Source organism: Chlamydotis macqueenii, chromosome 26 (assembly GCF_036417535.1).
Source record: "Chlamydotis macqueenii isolate bChlMac1 chromosome 26, bChlMac1.mat, whole genome shotgun sequence".
In the NCBI taxonomy this organism is placed as follows: domain Eukaryota; kingdom Metazoa; phylum Chordata; class Aves; order Otidiformes; family Otididae; genus Chlamydotis; species Chlamydotis macqueenii.
This window is the reverse complement of record NC_141581.1, coordinates 2,009,612-2,033,032: the sequence shown is the minus strand read 5'-3', so window position 1 is coordinate 2,033,032 and position 23,421 is coordinate 2,009,612. Positions and strand designations below refer to the sequence as shown.

At 44.9% G+C, this 23,421-nt stretch overlaps 1 protein-coding gene across 2 annotated transcripts; it reads left to right on the top strand.

Annotated features, from left to right (window-relative positions):
* Positions 1-4,363: 4,363 nt before the first annotated feature.
* On the top strand, positions 4,364-23,363 carry LOC104477001 (nuclear factor interleukin-3-regulated protein-like). Of its 2 annotated transcripts, XM_086767648.1 has the most exons (3): positions 4,364-4,540; positions 19,081-19,241; positions 22,439-23,363. In XM_086767648.1, exon 3 carries the CDS (start codon positions 22,455-22,457, stop codon positions 23,361-23,363), a length of 909 nt encoding a protein of 302 aa, XP_086623774.1. In that variant the 5' UTR covers positions 4,364-4,540; positions 19,081-19,241; positions 22,439-22,454. The 2 variants fall into 2 exon arrangements, with proteins under 2 accessions (XP_086623774.1, XP_010115275.1); XM_010116973.2 differs by lacking the exon at positions 4,364-4,540 and having other exon boundaries at positions 19,170-19,241; positions 22,417-23,363.
* Positions 23,364-23,421: the final 58 nt, after the last annotated feature.

Genomic DNA, 23,421 nt, shown 5'->3' with positions numbered 1-23,421 from the left:
TGCTATGGAAGAAATGGGAATGAATAAAAATTTTCCCTGCAACTGGGATGGTTCAAACCTAGTCATACAACACAGGACTTCTGGTAAGACGCCCGTCCCTTGCTGTACGTGGAGGACTTTGGTAGCTAAGGCACGGCATGCTGCAAACGTGTGCCAGCTTGCCTGGGAAGACACATCAAATATTACTACAAAACTGTTCACCCTGACAGCATACGGGGCATCTCCTCCACACTGCTGCTTTTAAAAGTTCATACCAGCACTCCAACGCCGTTTGTACCCCTCCAGCTGGGAGGTTTAGTCCTCACTGCTTTGAGACTGTGGATCAGAGTGGGCTGGGTTGGGCACCTGGGACCCAGGGCAGCATTTGTGTTTTCAGCAAACGTTTATTTCACTCCAGTGCAGCTCAGTGTTTCCTCTTTGGTGTCCACCAGATGGCACAGGCCCCTGGCAGGTTTAAAAACAAGTAAAGGGGCAGCAGACCACAAAGGTGATTTCTGCTTTTCTGCACTGCACTGACTCCTCAGCAGAGCTACTTTTGTCCTCAGGGTATGGACACCAAGGTTCACGCCTGCATCAACAGAGTCTCATCCCTGTATTACAACAGAACATAAAAGCACAAATAACATCCCAGCACTGCCAGGGCAGACACAGCACATACTATATGTGCACCATAAAATTTGCCATCTAAATGCGGTGGTCTGGTCACTACACAGTTTCTTGCTCATCCTCTCTCTCCCCAGTGAGATGGGGGAGAGAAATTGGGAAGAAAGGAAAACTCACAGGTTGAGATGAAGACAGTTTACTAGAATAGCAAAGGAAAACTACAATAATAACAGAATATAAGGATATTAAAATATACAAAATGAACAATGTACGGTTTCTCACCACCCGATGTCCCAATGACCGATACAGCCCATCCCGAGCAGCAATCACTGAAACGAAACCGAGCAGCAATCAAAGGAGCGAAAGCGAGCCAGCGAGGGAGAGGGAAGGATGGCAGCAACCGAGAGAGGAGAGAGAGAGAGAGAGAGAGAGAGAGAAAATGGAAAAATGGATGCCCGCCCCTCCATGGGCAACGTTCCACTTATATACTAAGCATGACATTTACGGCCAGTTTGGGTCAATTATTCTGTCTGTCCTTCCCCCAGCTTCCTGCATCTGCACATCAGCGAGACTTGGACAGCCAGTGTCCTTGGTCTCATTAACACAACAACTCTTGTTATCAGGGTGTTTATCTCACATCCAAAATCCAAAACACACCGGCTACTGAGAGGAAAATTAACTCCATTCCTGCCAAAACCAGGATGCTAAACAATGATTATCCTCATTTTATTGATCTGGAATTTCAATCTATTGAGAGATACCACTGATTTGCCTGAAGTCTCAGACCTTTTGTGGCAGGATAGACCTCCAGGCAAGATGATTTGTCCATCATCTACACCTTCTTTGCCATGCACATTGCAGGGCGAGTCCTGATGCAGAGCAAAGTATTGTCTTCTTTTGTACCTGGATTTCCTCACCAAGGGAAGAAGCCCGTTCATTCTAAACTACCACCCATGCGCAAACCGCCTGCAAGCTGGGGAGCACAGGACATAGCACCTACTTAAAACAGCAGCAGAAGTATCAGTGAAGGATGCTGTAATCTGCTATGCTGAAGAATTCAGAGAGAGAATTTAATTGATTATGTGAGATATGTTCACCTGATTCACGTTAATGTGAAGCAATACTAGGGTTGCATGGTGAAATGTGACCCTCTCTGTATATGGAATCTTTAATTATCCTGTTTGTTCTTATATAGCCACAGGCTTAGGGGAAACAGGATGATATGTACGTAGTTTTAAGCCCATTTTTTTTGGTAAACTGTATATAAGTTTTGTTGTAAATGTATTTGAGTTATTGAGATGTGTTTGGCGGGATTGACTCCTGCCTTGGCAGTTTAACATAATTAGAGGTTTTACCTGCTGCAAGGTCATAAGAAGGACACTGAACAGTGGAGCGAGCAAAAGGCGGGAAAACTGGCCTGGGGCTGATGGCCCAGTGAACAACCCCAAATATGGGACCAGCTGCTTCGGTATTTTTAGCTAATTAACATCTGTATAGCGGCCGGAGACACGCTCTTAGCCAGTCAGCACCTGTCACAAACGGTGTGAGTAACCAAGGGAATGTAGATTGTGAGCTCCCAAAAAGGAGACAGGCACGGTGGGGGACCGGGAGAGGTTATAAATACTGTAACTGTGAACAAAGGGGTGCGCGTCTTGGTGGAGCGGAGACTCCCGGCACACCCAGCGCTGTTTGCTTGTTTCTATTCAATAAATTGGAAACTATAATTGGAATCCTGTTTTGGGACTCAACTCATTTATAACAATTAGAATCAATTAATTAACTGTGGCTGTCTTTAGCACAGTATTTTGCTGTGTGCTAATATTTCAGTCATCACTAACGAAACACATCCAAAAGCAGTATCGTGAAGGAGAGACATGGAGGGAGATAAGGAATCAAGGCCACATCCCGTCTGAAACAGCAAGTCTCCAGCATCACCCACAGCCTCAGGTCTGTCACACTGACTGCTGCCCCCAGATCACGGATTTTCCTTGTATTCTCTACAAGGATTTCAGAGTTTCTGCACAAAATGTTTGGAGGGGTAACAACTTCTAGGTCCTGTAGATCAGCTCTTGGAGGATCTAAGTGTGTAACATCTCCCACATCACAGGCGAGGCACAAGAGGGATGAGGCAGTGTCACAAGAATGGCTCCACCTTCCCCCCCGTCCCCTGTCGAGCCACGCTGCCATCCCCATGTCTGCCCAGGCAGGGAGCCCCCCAGCCCGCTGCCAGCCCCACACCTGCCGGGGCAGGGAGCCCCCCAGCCCGCTGCCAGCCCCACACCTGCCGGGGCAGGGAGCCCCCCCAGCCCGCTGCCAGCCCCACACCTGCCGGGGCAGGGAGCCCCCCCAGCCCGCTGCCAGCCCCACACCTGCCGGGGCAGGGAGCCCCCCCAGCCCGCTGCCAGCCCCACACCTGCCGGGGCAGGGAGCCCCCCCAGCCCGCTGCCAGCCCCACACCTGCCGGGGCAGGGAGCCCCCCCAGCCCGCTGCCAGCCCCACACCTGCCGGGGCAGGGAGCCCCCCCAGCCCGCTGCCAGCCCCACACCTGCCGGGGCAGGGAGCCCCCCCAGCCCGCTGCCAGCCCCCAGGGCCAGGGAGGGAGCAGGGCCGCCCGTGCCTCCCACCAGGCCCCACAACCCCGGAGCCTCCTCAGCCGCCGCCTTTGTGCTGTGCAAATTTGTTCTTAGGTGAGGGAAGAGCACCACAAACACTCCAACATGCTGTAAGAATGTTATATTAAAACTTTTCACGTACCTTGAGGGCGCAGCCGCCTCAGCAAGACAGCCCCGGGCTGGCTGACAGGGCAAGCAGCAGGAGGCCCGGGTGCAGTTGATTTTATCAGCCTCTGGGGATTTAAAGGCAAATCCCAGCCCGGGGTTCCTGAGAGAAAACAATGTGATGGGCCCAGGCAGCTGGGTTGTCATGTTCAGCAGTGACTGTCCCCCTGGCTCCCAAGGAGCCGGATGGTGCTGTGAGCGTGGCTGCACCAGGACATCAAACATGTCTTCCCTGAGGGAAGGCGCTGAGCTGAGGCCTCCATGGAGCTGCGACACCCCAGGAGCCCCTGAGGCCTAAGGTGGTGAGGTGAGCAGCGTGCACGTCCCTGTAGGCAGGCAGGGCCGGAGGCAAAGCTCGGAGGTGGCAGAGCGGGGAGGAAGGGGCGAGGCGGTGGGAGAGGGCTGCTGCTGGGCGCGGGGCCTGGGCGGGAGGAGGGCTCTGCCAGGGGTGCTTTGAGGCAGAGGGGATGCAGCCCTCAGTCTCCCTATTTATTTGTGCCTTACTGCCTTGCATTTTATTTAAAGTGAGATTTATCTGGTTGCATCCATCCTCCTCCTCCGATCTGTGCCGCACCCGTGGGGCTCCCCTGGCCCGCCCCCCTGCCTCAGGCCGCTGCTCCCACCGCCTTCAGCCCTGGCATGGCGCTGCTCGCCTGCCTTCCCGAGTGACTCAACACCTAAAAACCAGCTTTTTAAACTTCAAGCTTGGCAGGGAAACCACCCCCCTCGCTGCCACTGCCGGGGCTGGTGCGCTTTTTCAGCCTAAATGCTAACGGGAAGCTCGAAAGCAGTTGTGTTGCTGGCGGGAGCCACCGGCCCCCCCCCCCCCCCCCCCCGCCCTCGCCGCCACCCCGGGGTGATGCCGCCTGCTCTGCCACCGCATGTCACCGCCTCTTACGTAATCACTGCATGACTGCAGCTTTCCTGGGACCTCGTTATGCAAAAAAAGAAAGAAAGAAAAAAAAAAAAGGGCAAAAAAAAAAAAAAATCCTCGCTGACCCACTGACATGTTTCTCGGTGCAGGGCTGTCAGAAGTGGGCGTGTGGTGAGGCAGCGTTCGGCAGAAAAGGAGAGCGTCGTCCCCCTCTCGCCTCGCCTGGGTGGCTCCTGGGCGAGGGGCCAGCGCTGGATGACTCCGTGCGTTGCCTCCGATCGGCCAGGTAAGTCCTGGTCAGTCTGGTGAGAGGGAATTCACCGCGTTGGGGCTTTTCCAGGTGTTGTGGGGCAAAGAAAGCAGCAATACCCGACCAGAAAACCATTTCTACCCTTGTGCCTAGACCCTTGCTAGGTTTCTTGAAAAGTAAATGACTTCTGGTGTGAAAAATTCTTTTTTGTTTTTTTTTTCATCTTTTTTCTTTGTTCATCTTTTATCTTCTCCTTTTTTCTCTTTTCTCTTTCCCTTTTTGTCTACTTCCTTACTCTCTCTCCCTCCTCTATGTGTTATCTCTATGCATTCTGTGCTTCCCCTCATCTGTCCCTGAATTTATCCCCTTCTGTCAGCTTCTGACACCTGCCACACACTGACACCTGTATGCACGCACGTGTGGATGCACGCACACTCACCATACTGCAATGCCCCATGTCTTTCTCCCTGATTTCTCTTCCAGCCCTCAGGGGGAGTGATGAACGTGGTAACATTTGTAGATTTTGTTGTATGCTTCTACTATGTTTGCCTAGCTGTCGAATTTGGATGTTTTTGTTGCCTGTTCTTTCCTTCCTTTGGGCAGACTTTTTTGTTTCTAGAGCATAACCTGGCATCTCTATGGCAGCCAGCACAGCAGTAGAGCTTGATGATAACACTTGAATGTAAGGGGCTGGATTTGCAGCCCTGAAGAGAGGGATTGGCACCATCTCCATGGAGCAGCCATGGTAGAAAGGTGGTTTCCTTGGAAAGGACCTTCTGCCAGCAGCTCCCACCCTGGCAGAGGGAACCCACTTCTCAGTGGATAGAGCCCTTTTCCCCTTTGCGTGTCTCTGCAGAAAGCTTTGCTTGAGGAGATGACGAGGCCAGGAAAGGCAGTTGGCCTTAGTGATACCAGTGGTTAGACTGCCTAGGCCAAGAACAACTCCTGTCTTAGGCCAAGAACATACTCCTGTATGGTATTGACGTTTGCCCAACTTTGTTTTAACCGTGGCAAACGTTAATTTCTTAAGCTAGTGAGCATTCACTGAAAGCATGTGTTTTGTTCCAGCTGGACTGTATGTGCTTCAGAACTTTTGCTTCCATCTCCCTGTCTCCTCATCCTCTCCTTCCCTGGTGTAAACTTCTCCTAGGACATTTTTAAGCAGTTTTTCAGTGTTGAGAGTCCCTAGATGCAAACCCCTTCTGAAAACCTCATCCTTTGTGCCAAAGTCTGTGTAAAAACATAACATTTAAAAATTGGCTTTCCCTTTGCTCACTCTGTATGGGGAAGATATTGATGTGTACACCCCTCACTATGTCCCTTACAGTATCAGAAGCACTGAGAACCAGGATAGAAAATACAAATGATCCAGGCATTGAAAACTGTTCAAAAATTATTAACACCATGCAGGACTGTTTGTTTCTTTCTGTCATTGTTAGCTTGTAATGTGGTTTCTTCAGTTCACAAAGCTTCTGGGGACAAGCCTTTTCCTCCCTTGCTTTGAAAAACCCTTTGCACCTAATTTCAAAGATGGGGACAGGTCATTTCCCCTTCTCCCTCTCAGACTTGCCCTTCTGTAGCAAGTTTGAGAGAGAAAGACAGAGAGAAAACTATTCCAAAGGCATGCAGGATTTATATGCAGGTGATACATATTTATTATACCTGGAGGATGGTGTAAAATTATTGTGTGTTATTTCTGAATCTTGTGGTGAAATAGTTCTCGTTTTGAACCTTAAAGCTGACAGCTGTCATAAAAATTTTGTACGAAGAAAAGGTGTATTTAATCCCCCTTTTTCTGCCCAAGTTTCACTGTCCTTATTTTGCTTCATCAGAACAATGAATTTTACAGTGAAGAAAATTACGTATTAAATATTTTAATTATATTAATTGAGGAAAGTGATGAATGTCACAGTCATGAACTTAGAGAATTCACTAACCTCTACTTCAGAGACAGCATTTGGTGTTGGAAGCACTTTCAAGTGGCACGGAAATCTGCAGCCAGGGCCGAATGCTACTGCATGGCCCGTAAGCACAAAACCGAAGGCTGTGCCTTGAAACCACTCTTCCTACTGGCTTCCAGTGAACTCCAAAATGCAGCATTTCCTCCCCTGTAGGCAAAAGTATCCCCAGAAATTCTCATTAATGTCATTACCATTAATTAAAATGTAGGAGAACTGGGAATGTGCTGTCAATAGGGCTTCAGGATTACTCCTGAGAAGAGGTCCTGGTGCCTTGGAGTAATCAGCTCCTCTGGAAACAGCGTGCATCCCTTGCCACGCAAAAATCATGGTACTTTCGTACACTTTCAGGTCGCTATGGTAGCTATTGCCCTTTCTTTGCTCTTTGAATGTTAAACCCAATATTCTTTGTACAATTTATAGTCATCGCAAGTAACGTGCAGTAGAGAAAACTCGAGAGAAGAAAGCTGGTATGCAAAAGAAAATGAAACTGCCATCCTGAATTCTGTGGAATTAACCAAATTTCCCCTTCCACATAAATGTCAAGATTGCAGATACAAAATGCAAGTTAATGAAACAGCGTACACTTGTTGAAAAAGCTAACATCTCATCTGACAGAGATGCTTATCTATCTGGATGTTGCAAATGTGCCAAACCTCAATCTGCTGTTCATAATCGCTGGGTTATTTATATAAACAACATAAAATGCAGTTTCAGCTACAGAATCTCCTTATTGCTAGCAGACACATAGTAACAGTAAACTAGTATCATGTGCATGCTAAAAAGACTCTTTCTGGAGATTTTAAATGAAATTCTCTGAAAAGTTGGTGTTAAATAAATAAACGAAGCCCGTGGGAAGAACTCTCGCATTCACTGACTTTCAGTGCCAGTGGTGTGTTCTTACTTAGCTGAGAAATGAAAATATGCTTTTTTTTTTTTCCTTAAAAGTCAAATTTGAAACATCTCCTTGGATTTATGCATCTACCGGGGCACTTTGAGGTTTACAAAAGGACTTAAAAGCACTAGCTTTATTTTTTTTTTCTAATTTTCTGTAATAGTTCATGCTATTGCCTCCAAACCTTTTGGTTTCTATTTCTCTTCCCAGCCACCCAGCCCTTGTACCTGGTACTCCGGCTCACCTCCATTCCCATTTGGCTCTGGGATTTCTTGCATCATAAGACAATTCACATTTTCGATCACCAGACTTAAAGGGCTCATTAATTTTCAGTGCAGTTTAGATACGCACATCTCTAAACAGTTTTTGAAAATAGGTTTTAGATACCCGAAATTGTTACCACTACACTGCCACATCCCATTTATGTTCTTTTTGGGTTTTGCTCCTGAATTTCACAGGTTATTTTTAAGAATAGGAGGAAGATTGTTTCAATTCCTTTTGCAAATTTGTATTTTTTTTGTCATTACATATTTTAGGTAGCGGATTAATTTAGCAGAAGCAGCCACTTCACAAGGTGTGCTCTTTTATTTAAGCAAGTTTACATTAACATAATATATAGGATAATACACATCCATATTGTTTGATAGTATATTAACAACTATAAAAACAGGAAAGGAAATTAGCCCTTGGATATTTTTAGACCTCACAGATTACAACCAAATTAATTTTCTGCAAGAAACTACATTCAAAGCCCGACATCTTAGTGACCCTAAAACTGTTTTTCTAGGAGTTCCATTGGCAAATAATTTTGCCTAAGAAAAAAGGGAACCTGTTTTTAGGAAGACTCAAAGTGCTTCTAAATAGCTTCTACTTCAAATTTACCAAGCAAAATGTCATTTCAAAACAGTGTTTTCATGTTGAAATTGATCAATTCCTTACATGAGAAAATGGTTAACTCTCCTGGAACATTTCATTTGGGAGAAACCCAAAATGCTTTCTCTTGACGTCATAGAAAGAGTTTTGCAGCTGTTCGATTCAGGCATGGAAAGAAGTCTTGTAGGACATTCCAACATGAGATGCAGTTTGCATATGAAGAGAGAGTTCAGGTACATAAATAAATAGAGGGACAAGAGTAATGGCAACAGTACAATGAGAAGACAGTTGTAGCTTTAGAGAGAGCAAAACAACTCTGTATATATATATATATTTTTTTTTTTACATTCTCGGCAAACCGTTTCTTCAGCTCTGTGTAGCTGATACCTTCATGGCAGCATTCAGACTTGGGTGGGAGGTTTGCTTCTCTTCTTAAAAGGTAATGTCTGAGAGAAGATTTTGTCTCTCTGCCTTTTTCTGGTACTACTAGGGGCATTTTCCTTGTGCTTACTGATGTAACATGCAAAATCAAGTATATTGTGAGTATCGAGTAAAAGTGAAATGCCGGTTTGCTGCGTTCTTTCTACTGAAGTAGGAGAGAATGAAGCTTTGTACGCAGGTCTTGTCGTGTCAGCATAGCCGAAACATTCAAGTGGCCACTCTCCAAAATGAGTTTATGTATGAGGTGTGGACATTTTAAACAAGATGATTGTTTTTAAATCCCTTCCATGTGTAATACTGAAAACAATTAGTAGCCAGCACTGCTTTTGATTTAAAGAGAGAGCAACAGTACATAATGATTCTATTGATTAAAAAAAAACAACTGTGAGAAGGACATTTCTTGGGTTCTCTCAGACCAAGGAGGGAGCACCGAGAGCCCACTGGAAGGTTGTAATCTCCTGTTTCTACATATAACAAATGTGCTTGCTGTATCATATGGAATATAAGACTTAAATTTTTAAAAAATATCTAGGTACGGTAAATTTTTTCCACTCCAAATTTGAACTTTGCTGTGCTGTGGCTTATAACAGGCTGAATTTCTTGAGGATATTCAAAGATCTGTTGGGAGAAGAAAAATACAGTTAATAAGTGTACTGTATGCCAGTAGCATATCTAGCATCTCTGCTTATCAGAAATAACTATTGTAACAATTAATTTTAGGATGACTTCCATGCCAGCACGAGTGAAATAATCTACAGACAGCAGGCAGTATTTCAGAAAAGGCTAATGACTCCAGGCTCTGAACTTCTGTTTGCTAAACGTAACACACTTCATTTTAAAAGACCACTTTTTAAATCCAGGCATCCTTTAGGATGTCTCAGAATTGCAGTCCTCTACTAAAGAGACTCTGAATCATTAGCTATTTCAAGAAAACATTGTCGTCCTAACTTTAAAAGATGTCTTCTTTGCAGCATGTTTTTACAAGCTAAATTCAAGTGACGTTGAGTGGTAAAATCAAAATGTGAAGAACTTTTGATTTGGTTTTGGTTTGTTTGTGGGGTTGTTTTGTTGTTGTTGAAGGTGAGTTTTCTATTCGTCTTGTTTTTGAGATTCTACAATGTTACATTTTTAATCCTCCGCATCCACAAGACCTAAACACATTTTTCTCTAATTGAAAGCTGAGACTCCTACTTAATGAGATAACTTCAGCTCACAGAGGCTCTCAGGAAATATTATGGAAGTCTTCTTAAGCGTCAGGATTTTTTATCTGAGCGACTCCAAAACATCTGTCCACCTGCAAGCAAGGACCCAAGGACCCGGCCTCATCCTTGTGATTCCTGCCTTTTTCCACCGAAACACAAGCCTCTAGAGCATAATCCAGTTTTGCTGTTTCCTCTTTCTCACTCCTTGTGATTCGTCTCTCAGTTTCCCCTGGCTGCAGTGTTGTTCTCTGCTTCCTAGCTAGCTTGTTACTGGTTGGATGTGTGCTCTCCCTGTGCTACCATGTCAATGTGGCCGTGGCAACTGGGGGAATGAAGTGCCCCCTGAGTTTCGGTCTTCGTGGAGTTGGGGACTGGTCCTATTCTCCTGGGAATCTCTCAGACCTAAGAGCTCCAGGCAGGTGAAAGCACTTTGCTGAGTAATCTGATGTGTAGCTGAAATCTGTGCCAAGGTCACAGCTCCCTCCTTTTTCAAACCTGTGCGGTAAGTCAGAGAAGATGCAATGAATAGCAGAAAGTCGGTAAGATGCAGTTAACAGCAGAATTTGGCTTTGTGTTTTGAGAAGGAAAAGTATCTTTATTTTCTTGTGGAGACGAGCAGTTGAAGCAGAAATCTCCACTGCTTCCATTTAGCGAAAGAGTATAATGAACATAAATATTGCAAGGAATAGCTGAAGGGATTGAAGAGAGAGCTCATTGTCTGTTGCTGGTTTCCATAAAAACTGTTGTAGTCTGGCTGCTGATTTCTGCTGCTTTGGCACAAATCTGGAATCAGTTGTACAGCATCAGTGGAGGCACTCCAGATTTGACTCTAGTGTAGTTTCAGACAAAACCCAAGTCCTAATTTAGAGCCTTATCTTCTCTTCCGATGATTTAAAAAGGAAACTGCAGCAATCAGTTTGAATCTGGAAAAATTATTTCTAGGACTGGACCATGTGAATTTACATAAGTGTTTAATTTTAGTTACCCAGATGTATGTACTTTGAATCTGATAAAGCACTGATTATCACTCTGTTGCTTTAGGCACAGAGAGACTCAATGATTTGGGACTGAAATGGGGAGTTTCATCTTTAATACAAGTGGGTTTGTCACCGGTTCTGTGCTTTATAGAAACTCGGGCGGAGTGGCCGATGCATGACTCTGCCTTGCAAAATCTTCAGAAGCTTTTATTTCCTGTGATAGCAGAGTGAAAGGGAAACTTCTGACAGAAAATCTTGATATTAACTATTAATAAACGCGAGATGTGGTCACGCTCCGCAGTGAGCACGCTTTGTACGTGGGTTTGAGTGGAGGAGGCCTGGCAGCCTTCACGACAAGCCAGTAGCAATGGCTTACTTCCTTGAAAGAGAAAAAGGAAGGCTTTTAGAGAGCATCAGATCCTTGGACAGGACTTCTGCAACACCTGGAGTTCTGCATCCAGTTCTGGAGGCCCCAACATCAGAAGGACATGGACCAGTTGGAGAGGGTCCAGAGGAGGCCACGCAGATGCTGAGAGGGCTGGAGCAGCTCTGCTGTGAGGCCAGGCTGAGAGAGCTGGGGCTGCTCAGCCTGGAGAAGAGGAGGCTCCGGGGAGACCTGAGAGCGGCTCCCAGTGCCCAAAGGGGGCTGCAGGAAAGGTGGGGAGAGACTCTTCAGCAGGGCCTGGTGTGACAGGACGAGGGGTGATGGTTTCAAAATAGAGGGAGGTACATTCAGATCAGATATTAGGAAAAAAAACTTTTACACTGAGGGTGGTGGAGCACTGTCCCAGGTTTCCCAGAGAGGCGGTGGATGCCCCATCCCTGGAAACGTTCCAGGCCAGGTTGGCCGGGGCTCTGAGCAACCTGATCTGGTTGGAGATGTCCCTGCTCCTTGCAGAGGGGTTGGACCGGATGACCTTTGAAGGTCCCTTCCAACCCTAACCATTCTATGATTCTGTGATTCTATGATGAGGCTTTTCCTGCCAGAAAATGATGAAAAAGGAGCTGCGTGCAGAAATTTGTGGTCCTTTATGTTCTCCATTCCTGATCTGCTAAATATTTCCATACATCTTGTATGTTTAGTATGAATGATTTCTATTTTGTGATCATCAGCTTCTCATTCTGAAATGGGAGGGTAAGCAAGGAGATGAGTTTTATTTATGTTCAGCAAAAACTCTTGTAAAGGGGATGCTATGATGAGTCCTGCATTGTGGAAGTGCTTATACTGGAGCTAGGAGCAGGAAAAGACTGGAGAAAGAGTGGGAGGGCTTGGCTTTGGTTTGTATGTTTAAAGCAAAGTAATTTTGTAGGGCTGGAATCAGGGTGACAGCACTGCTGTGTCAGCAAAACTCCATGGGGCTCTACTGTGTCTGTGTGTCTCCGTGGCCTAATAAGCTGAGGGCCTAATTCAGCTTTCTAAATAAGGAATAATTTGCAACTGCTGATGTAAGTGACCCCACAATGAGGAGGAGATTGGGGAATGAAACAGATCCTGGAAGATTTACTGGCTGAACAAAATATTTTGGGTTGGGTGTTTTAAAACATGTGAAAAGATGAAGAAAGGAATCGGGAATATCAAATACAGAAGACTGTCTTTCCTGATGACTGATGTTTGCTGGGGAATAGATTTTGAAAATGTAGGGGGAGATCCTTGTTTTTATTAGGTTTTGTTCTCTTAAAAGCATGGTAACAAATTCTGTGATGGCGGTATCTTTGCAGCACCTGCAGAGCGGGGGATTTTGTCATTTGCAAATGACTCCACTCCGTTATTAAAGTAGGGATTTTATGTGCCTCAAGACCTACTAACCACAGATGATTGCATCTAGGAAAGATCAGAAATGTGTTCAATTTTTTCCCGGTGGTTCTTGACTTCTAATTTCCAAGACGGAAAGCCACTGATTTGCTAACATCGATGGCAGCCTTGCTTAAGCCAGCATTTCTGGCCTTGTCTCAGAAAAACCTCTTAGTCTCCGCTTAATTTTAAACACATGCTTAGGTGTCATTGATATCGTAGCCTGCAATGACGTGTTCGTACTAAGGAGAGGAAGGGACTTACCTTTGGGTCTAGTCCGCCTCTCACTTCTTCCTCATGATGAAGCATCACTGTAACATCTGGGGTAACCTTCAGATAATTATGAGCTTTATCTTCATGAATCAATGTTCACCTTAAAAAAAAAAAACCTGTTGCGACAGCACTTTTTGTCAGGTTCAGTATGAACCAGATGGAATTTTCCATCCCTCTGGGTAGGCAGAGAGAGGTGGAGAGCGGATGCAGGGCTGCACGTACTGCCAGTGGCATGCGGCGCAGGAGCTGCCATGCACTTGTTCAACCACATGTGGTGGTTTGACTGGTTCAGCCAGATGTGTGAGTTCCTGGGCTAGTTCTCTGCTTCTCCCATCAGTTGTGCGAGTGAAGATCTAGTGATTGGAAAAGGCTTACTGCTGAGTTACACCAAGGTAAATGCAGCCACACCTTGCCAGTTCCTGTTAGCACAGCAGACCAAAAGCAGCCACTTAAAATATCCACGCGCTAGAGTTAGCAGGTTCATACCAGCCATCTATGCTGCTGTGTAAGCATAATGGTTTTATGTGTGATTTACAGCTTTTCTGTAAATGGTGTGGCAGATCTGATACGGTATGGGCTGGTTTGGCAAATCTATGCGCTATGACTTTGCTTAAGCGTGCTCTCGGTGAGCCAGCCCCAGTAGTAAATGTAGTCTGGTCACGGTAGCCTTGCCAAATTGAGCTTGTTGGCATGAGTTGGCTTGGGGGAATTCCGGTCTGTCTCGGCATCGTAGCATCTGAATGAAATACCTGAGGTATCTCGGTGCTACCCTGCTTTGTGCAGTGAAGAAACGGCAAGGGGAAAAAGAGCAATTCAGTTATTTGCGCTTTAGATGTTCCTGGAACAGGGTCTATTGAGCAGATGCTGAAACTGAAGGAACAAGGCAACCAAAAATGTTTGTAAAATACTCATTAATACCCATACTGTTTTTCAGACACAGTCAGCTTTCTAAAGAAAGTTTTAGTTGTTTAAAAAAAAAAAAGCAAAAATTACCTGAAAATACCAAGATCTTGATTGTTTTGCATGTGTTTCTGTTTCCAGTATTTCAGAATTCAACAAAACTATCCCTGCCAAACATAATCTGCTGAAAAGTCAATACTTTCAACCCAAATGATGAAATCAAGCAGAGGAAGAAAAATAATTTCTTTAAAGTCCTTTCCCAGAGTAAAAAAAAAACCCAAACAAACAAAACCAAACAAAACCAAAACATATCTTACATCGAGCTGTGGTGTGACGGGGTCGACTTTCTTGGGCGCGGAGGCAAGCCGAATAGAGCAAACACTGTAAAGACCTCATTACTCCTTAGAAGTGCAAAGCTCAGTCCCTTGCAAAGAATCATGAGTAACTTCGGGGATTTAAGGGTTTTGCTGTACATTTCCAAACGCAGTAGTACCTGAGCTGGTTTGAAGGCTAGTTACCATGAGCAGTACAGCCTCAGCATCGTGGGCTTTGACCACGGGGACGGAGGAGGCTCATCCAGCTTACGGACTGTAACACCCAGCAGGTGTGCGGCAGGTGGCTTGGCCATTTTGAGTAAGTTCACAGGGTTTGAAGTCTTACACCTCGAGACCAAGAGACAAAACTAATTCTTCCAAGCCCCTAACAACCAACCTTTTGTGATTGCGCTGCAGAGACAGTGATTTAATATCTTTGAGCCTAGAATTTTAGTACGCAGGAAAGTTCAGTATATCCTCCAAACGGAATCTGTAGAGAAGAACTTGTTTTTCAGGTGTTCAGCATGTGTGGTTGTGGCCAGGTTTCAGAAGTTATCCACTGTGGAGAATCCTTACAGGGTCCTGGAGTCTGATTGTCAAACAAGTGTCCAAATGAGAGCAAAGCTGCGGTGGAAACCAGACTCTAGAAAACCTGGCCAATGGTGAAAATGCGTGATTTGGAAAATCTATCTGTTCTTCCATCAGTAGCAGCTGCAGAAGTAGTTGTCCCAGAGCTTAGGCATATAGAGGTCCTTAGGGTCTGTGCAATTTTCTCCTTTTTTTTGCCTGCTTTGATCAACATCCTGTGCTATTTCCCACTGAGATACAAAAAAAAATTAATAACCCGTATTCCTCGGTAACACCTGTTAGCTGCTGCGTTAGCACAAACGTGAAATACTTAGGAATATGAGTCATGAGAATGAGATCCTTTTATCTTAAATAAGCCAGTAGGTTTAGAGAGTCTTGTAAGATAATACCAAAGCACAGATTTTGGTGTTTTTTTTCTTATTACTAAGCTGAAGAAGCAGCAGCGAGGATTGAAACTGATTTACTAAGGTGCGTGCAGCGCAGTGTTTGCACGGCACCGTGTTCCTGGTAGGGTTTCCTGAGGTTTCTGCTGTAAATCATGCCATGCTCACTGGAGCCTGTTTATTATCTCATTTTATCAGTGTAAATTCTGAATAACTCCTGTGGGTTAGATACCGATGTACTAGAGTGGCTGGAGATTAGCGACTGAGTTCTGATTTAGTTTAGGATGATATAATTTAAAAAAACAGGCAGCTCTCAAGCTCCTTTTTATTAGCATAATGCAAGGGCAGCTTGGCTCAAGCTCTGTGCTAAATTAAACTCCTGAAATTCTAAATTCTATTCCCAGTTTGACTGAGGTAAGCAAGGTCCAGCGATATTTTGATGGATTGCCTCTTATGTATATGAGTGCTGAATCGAGTGCGACAAGGAAGCTGGGAATCAAAGTTTTGGCCAAGAATTGTCTGTAGGGTCGTTAATTTCGTAATGGAATTATGTGTTTTATGAAAAATAATTGGAATCTTTCTTCTCTTTGTTTGTTTAAATTTATATTGAAAATGAATTATACAATATGTGCTGAAATCCATGTGTGTCATGGGGAGCAAGTCCAGAGGAGGCCACGAAGATGATGGAGAGGAGCAACTCTCCTGTGAGCACAGGCTGAGAGCTGGAGAAGCAGAGGCTCCGGGGAGACCTGAGAGCGGCCTCCCAGTACCCAAAGGGGGCTGATAGGAAATGAGGGAGGGCTCTTTAGAAGGGCATGTAGTGATAGGACAAGGGGTAAAGGCTTTAAACCGAAAGAAATTTACATATAAGGAAGAAATTCTTCACAGTGAGGGTGATGAGGCAGTGGTACAGGTTGCCCAGCGAGGCGGTGGATGCCCCATCTCTGGCACTGTTCAAGGCCAGGTTGGCCGGGGCTTTGAGTGACCTGGTCTGGTGGAAGGTGTCCCTGCCTAGGGACAGGGAGGTTGGAACTGGATCATCTTTAAAATTCCTTCCAACCCAAACGATTCCATGATTCTATGAATACCACAACAAGTTGACCGTTTTAACTACAGAGCAAAGAAAATAAATCTTGAATACAAGGAAGATACTCCACATTACTGCATGCACTTCTACATTACATTGATTTTTCCTCTTTAACTAAAATGTAGATTTACGCTTGGATTTTGATTCTTTTAGTTAAGAATACTCCTCTCAGCTGTGCTTGTAAGTGAGCCTTCAAACCCAAAAACATTACTGGTGGTTGTAGATATAAATTTGTGATATAAATAAGGAGCAATAAACAGAGGTGGAGATTTAAGAAAAAGCATGCAATTTGTAGAAAGGGAAGTCATACTGAGAAGTAGTAAAATTTAGATTCACACATTAAAAATCAGTAAATGGATAAGAATAATATATAGATACCATATTAAAATGATTGAATTTTGTATGTAATCCACTTTGTCCTCTCTTCTAGCCCAAAGAAAAGGTAAGGCCCATGACTATGGTTCAGTTCTTCAGCATCTATAACTCACTTGCTGGAAATGTATTTGATACTCAGACTCACACAGTGTTTTCGGATGTAATAATAATAATAATTAAAGGTCCACCTGGCCTGATCTTTTGCCTGATCTTTTTTTTTTTTGATTCCCTTTTTATTTTTGATGACTACAATATCCTGAAGCAACGAACTCAAAATTTTAACTTTGTTACATGAAGATGTGCCTCCTTTTGTTTCTTTGAAATCCACTGCCTGATAATTCCAGCGCATGTTCTTTTTTTTTCTTGAGAAATAATGAGTTAGCATTTCTGTATACAGAAATTGTTCTGAATCTACGACTGTTCTGATTGTCCTACACAGGATCTACTCTAATTTTAATGCCCTGTGAAAAAGAACAAAGCAATCGAAGGGTTGAGGGCTTGACTTATGATCACAGAAAAGTGAGATTCACCAGCTGTTTTGTGAGGCGGTGTGTTTTGGTTAAAGAAAAGTGTATATTGTCTGATAGATCTGCAGTGAATCAGTTCCTGTTAGATAGAAGGCTTTTGCTGGAGGGCTTTGTACAACCTGCTGGAAAGTACAATTGATCAGAATCTGTTCTGATCTGCGGCTTAAAGTGGAGATAACAGAAAGAAGGAGAGATGATAGGTCTGAAACAAAACTCTGAAGTCTGAGCCCTAACATGGCTTTCTGTTAGTGGCAGGAAAGCTGTTTTACCAGAAATAAGGATCTTTTGACCAAGCAGATAGAGTGCATGTACAAAACCCTCGGTATGACATGTCCTCGTTTTCACAGAGGTGTAAAGAGTTTAGTGTTGGCGTTAAACTAGGACATTACAAATTTAGCCCTTCGCAGCTGATCAGATGCATTGTAGAAGTGATAAGGATAGTTTTTAGTGCATATCTTCATGTATTTAATAGCCTTTACGTAAAAACATGGTTTGCTTTCCGCCTGCTCAGAAAGGTAAGAGACTGGCAAAGTTCAGAGGCTGCTCTCTGTAGAGAAGCAGGGCTTCAGAAGGATGCTCTGAACAGAACTAGCAGCTGTACTGCAAATCAGAGGTGAAAAATGAAGGAACACCATCATTTTGCAATGGTTTTGGTGCTTTCTCTAATGTTCAGGATGCGGATAACACAGAATGTGGCTGATGTTCGGGCAGGACATTAGAATTGTCTTCTACATTTATAGCTGCAGAAACAGCAGACACCGGTGCACCTTAGGAAATATTGATTGCATAATGCCCTTGACCAAAAAGGTTCTACCGTTGTTACTAATAATGATATTTCCACTAGTCCTTGCGAGTACAAGCTGTGTCACCTTGTGCACTTGATTGCTAGAGTCTGCACAAAAGAAGAGGCCAAAGACAAATGTCATGTGGGTATATGTGCGACTTTGTGGGCTGCAGATATAAATAACAGGTAGAGTTTAGACTCTGTGGCCTCAAACTTGATGCTTTCACATATTGGCCCAGCTAAATCTTCATTCCTTGCCCTTAAAAGGCCAGATCCTCCCTCCATTAAGAACTTCACCTGTCTCCCACTTCACACCCAACCTCCTTCCAAACCTTCCCCACCTCCAAGTAAGTGTAATCATGGAATGGTTAGGGTTGGAAGGGACCTTCAAAGGTCATCCAGCCCAACCCCCCTGCCAGGAGCAGGGACATCTCCAACCAGATCAGGTTGCTCAGAGCCCCGGCCAACCTGGCCTTGAACGTTTCCAGGGATGGGGCATCCACCACTTCTCTGGGCAACCTGGGACAGTGCTCCACCACCCTCAGTGTAAAAAAAATTCTTCCTAATATCTGATCTGAATCTGCCTCCCTCTATTTTGAAACCATCACCCCTCGTCCTGTCACACCAGGCCCTGCTGAAGAGTCTCTCCCCACCTTTCCTGCAGCCCCCTTTGGGCACTGGGAGCCGCTCTCAGGTCTCCCCGGAGCCTCCTCTTCTCCAGGCTGAACAGCCCCAGCTCTCCCAGCCTGGCCTCACAGCAGAGCTGCTCCAGCCCTCTCATCATCTGCGTGGCCTCCTCTGGACCCTCTCCAACTGGTCCATGTCCTTCTGATATTGGGGGCTCCAGAGCTGGACACAGTAATTATGCCCTCCCTCTGGTTTGACTCCTGCCTCTTCTCCTGGACTCAGCCCTCACTTCGCACCATTTTACATCCATCTGCTTCAAATCACGCAGCATTAAGTTGGGTTCTAAAGGAAATTCCCACCTTGGCACAAGGGGTTAGAGTGTGAGGAGTCGAACAAGTAAGTCAAAGGCTAAACAAATGTGCTGAAATGAGTTTACAGGAAGGAAGAATTCAGGCTCATAATTACTTTTTTGTTCTGTCTCACAAATGCCTATTTTGGGTCCCTTTTCCTGTGCTTCCCAGCTATATTTGACAGAGTTGTTGGTTACAGTAATCTGGTAATTTCTTACAATTTCTTACAGGTTCTCCTTATGACAGGCACCAGGAGCAAAAGAAGGACAGGGAGAAAACAAACTACTTAACCCGATGTGGATGATGAGCTTCAGCAGTGAAAAAACCACCTGTTGATCTTTGACTCATTCAACAAAGAAGTCACGTCAAATACTAACCTGAAAAATTCCTGGTAAGTGATTAAGCCCTGAAACAATAGCATATTTCTGCCTCTTGACGCTGTCAGAAACCACAGGTACACTCACTGAAATTCTCCCTTTGATGATTTGAGATCAGAAGTAGTTATAATCAAAAGCTAGAGGAATTGCCCCAAACATATTCGTGCTAAAGGACATTCTTTGTTTTGGTCTTCAGTTACTCTCATAACCTCTGCGTACTGTTTGAGATCTCAAAGACTTATTACTACTTTAAAATAAATGCATTCCAAAAGTATTTAAGTACAAAATCACACTGATTTAGACAGAGAATACTTTCATGGAACTTGTCCCGGTGTAAACCAAAATAAAACTCTGGTTATGCGGAGTGAAGTCAGACAGCAAATAGATGGGGATTTGTCTGTTTTGCAGGCCTGCATTGTGCAGAGGTCACAGCTGATGACAACCTGCCAGTACTGAAGGTCTCTAAATCTGTAAAAATAAATAGCTGCTATTTCATCTGCAAGAAGCAGAATATTTAATCAAATAGCTTCTACAGAAGATTCGCATTTTTAGGCTCAGTGTTCACATTTCTGCTGTACGATATGATGGAACTCACATATGTTCTCACATTGTTTGATTTTCAAAATCCTCTAGTGATCTTTTATGCCTTATTTGTTGGATGCTAGCTGAGATACCTTAAAGAATCTGATTTTCAGAAAGAGCTATGCAAGAAAACAGAGTACTTTGCTTCCAGATTTTGTTCTCTTTATGATTCATGGGCTGGATTCTTAAGAAATCACTAGTAGCTCTTGGACAACTAGACCATTCAAACACTGTCTTTGACATGAAACTTGGAAAGTGAAGAACACTGCAAATCTTTGAAACCTCTAGATGCAAATTACAACTGGGCAATGTTTAGAGATCCTTTTTTTTCCACAGATGTGTGAGCTCTTTTGATCAGTGTTGAAGATCAAGTGGAGCGCCCAAACATAGCTCTTTATCATTTCTGCTCCTGTATGTCCCTCGTTGAACTTGTGCCCTTCTATGCTCAGAGGGACATACAGTCCCTGCCCAAAGTGATGTCCTGAATTATTTTGAACTGTATCTTCCCCTTTTGCTTCTAGATGGTTATCAGTCATCAAGAAAAGAGTAATTTGTGTCACTCATGTAATAAATTGATTTAGCAAGAATGTTGGCTATTAGTCATGCTGATTATTAGCTGTGTTGATTTTCAGAAAGGTCACATGCCAGATTTTCACAAGTTCACAGCATCTGACTGCATGAACATACACAGCCCAGGCTTTCTGAATGAGTCTGACTTCTCACTGCACCTGAGGCTCTGAATATCTCCTTTTAATTTGATTTCTAAATAGCTGTTTGAAAGATGAAAATGCTCAAACTGGATGTTTTTTGCTAAAACCAGTGAATAATGCTGGGCTTTTGGATGTTATTGATTTTATTGCCTCTGAGTTTGGGCAATTTTCAGCCTGAAACCTTTTTTCCTTGGAGAGGGAGAATGACAGGTTTTCAGCTGAAAATATCAGCTAGCCCTCCTCGCCCTAACACCAGCCCTGCCAGGATCCTTGGCCATGTTGTCCCCATGACTCAGAAAAGCACTTTGCAATTATATAAGTAAGTACTATTCTAGCTACATGGTGAGCCATGAGTGCATTGCAGTGCTAGTGAAGTGTACTGCAGCCCACCAGGCAGTGTGGAGGACGTCCTGACCGCTATTTGTGCATTGGTCTTTGTAGATCCCAACAGTCATGTAATCGTGAGGCTAAAATGAAGGGCTGTGGGATTGAAACATGGCAAATACCAATACCAAGTGCATTAGTTGCTAATCAAAGTGAAACAATTATGCCCTTCGTTACCATTTTAGGGTAATCCTGTAGAGATGATAGTTTATCAGGCTCAGTGCTGGCTGCTCCCTGTCGCCCATCTTTCTGTTAGATGGGACCTAGGTCCCGAGCAATCTGACAGTGAAGCATTTCTGAGAGGAATCCTTTCTCTGCTCCTTCCCTATCCATCCTGTAGAGCTGTTATCACAAGCTGTCTCCTCTTGACACTACAAAGTAGTTTCCCAAAACCTAAGTTAGGCTCACAAGATGTGATTCCTCTCATCAGACCTGAGACCTGCAAGTTCTAAATCAGAGTTAGTCACTCTGGGCTTTCTTGCAGTCAATAGGCCACAGTCCAGGGAGCTCAGATGATCAAATGTGACTACTGCAGAGTAAGATATATGTCATGCTAAGCTCCCTCACTAGGTCTCTGTGAAGTATAGAGGGTGTCTGGTGTGACCACATGCGTACTTCTAGACACTCACACTAGACCAGCACAATCCCTCCCAGTTTGCCCAGAGGCAGGAGGGCTGATGTCGTTTTTCTGGAAGATCGCCGTGTTACAGGAAGCCTGTAGCTTAGATGGGGATGTCTGGAGTGTGATCTCTTATTAATTTAATTCACAGCTTAGACTGTATCATTAGTCTCCGCTAGCTTCTCCCTGTAGTCAGGAATGTACCATGGTCGTTGTCTTCAGATGGACGCTTCTGTGACAACACTTGGTGCACTTTTGTAGTGATGGCACTTTAATAGCGTTCGTCCACACTTGCTTACAGGCCTTTCAAAATCACAAACACCATCAAATCCAGCTTTCCAGGGTGGGATCAGGGAGTTTAGGGAACAATGGCAACTGGGTAGATGTGGTAGGTGTATAATCCTGCTTCAGCTGCTAACATAAGTTATGTGACTGAGGTAAATCAGTTCTTCTCCCTGTGCCTTCCTTATCTGTAGAACAGGGGCAATGAGACTTACTTCCTTTGCAAGGCAGTTTGAGGTCAGTGGGACATAAGTAGTATGTGAGAGCAATTCTTGTTATCCTGATTAAAGTTAGTTAGGCAAAGTGTCTGTGATTGCTCGCTGAGTTGGCAAAATATGTCCTTGTTAGCTCTGCTCAGTCATACGCATCTTTTTGGTACCCCTTGATGAACTTTGCGGACACTGGTGAGATGTGAGTGCATCGATGTGCTGACAGTATCCTGAAAACGTGGCTGCAAAGTGACACAAGGAGCTGAGGAAAGCTGTTCTTGGGTTTGGAGCGCATACAGTGCTGTACACAGTGCTCCTGGTGTGACTGCAACAGAGATAAATCCATCGTGGCTGTATTAATTTATTTGTTTGTATTAATTAATTGCACCTTTAGTGGTAATAGTTCTATGTTCTAATTCTGGCAGAACCCTGGTCGTATTCATGATCATGGAAAACTTCGTGGCACCGCTGAGCACCATCAGTGAGCTTGCGCTTCAGCAGAGCAAGGCTAAGCTCCTCCATGGCAAGGTGAGTGGTCCCTCCCGGCGCAAGCGGGAGTTTATGCCGGATGAGAAGAAGGACAACATGTACTGGGAGAAGAGGCGCAAGAACAATGAGGCAGCCAAGCGCTCCCGGGAGAAGAGGCGCCTCAATGACTTCGCCATGGAGAGCCAGTTGGCTGCTCTCAGCGAGGAGAATGCCATCCTCAGGGCAGAGCTACTGTCTCTGAAGCTGCGCTTCGGGCTCATCAGCAGCCCAGACACCAGCGCCTACCAGGGCTGCTCCCTCCGGGACTTCCTGGGAGTTTATTTCAGAGGGCACAGAGTGGCCTCCCCACTCCTTGAGGCTGAGCCTTTTGCTGGGGAGTCCTGCTTCTTCACAACAAAGAGCTTTGTGCCGAAGGTGCTGGAGCCACCTGACTTTTCCTGCAAAACCTTTGGCCCATCCAGAAACATCCTCGGCTGTGACTCAAAGCCAGCTCCCATGGACACACCTAGCCTTCAGCAGCCAAAGAGGCCTGATGCAGCCTTTGAATCCACAGTCTGCTCTCCATTCCTCAATTACCACTGCCCGGACAAATATCCTTTCCATTTGCCTTTGTCAGGCAGTGCCTGCTTCTTGTGCCCTTCCCCGTGTCCAGCTGAGGTGAGCAAAGAAAGCACCACAACTGTCTCAGATGAAGATGATGAGCAACAAGTGCCCAAAACTTCTCCTCTACCCCCATGCAGCCTGCCCTGCCCTTCAGAAGATCATCTGAAGGGCCGAAGCTATGCTGCCCTACCTCACAAGCTCCGGATTAAGACCAAAGCCCTCACCAATTTGGAGGACAGTGGCCTAGACTCCCACTGAGGCAGCAGAGGAACTGCCCGTTGTGGGGCTAATGCAAGTCTTTCCAAAAACTTCCTTT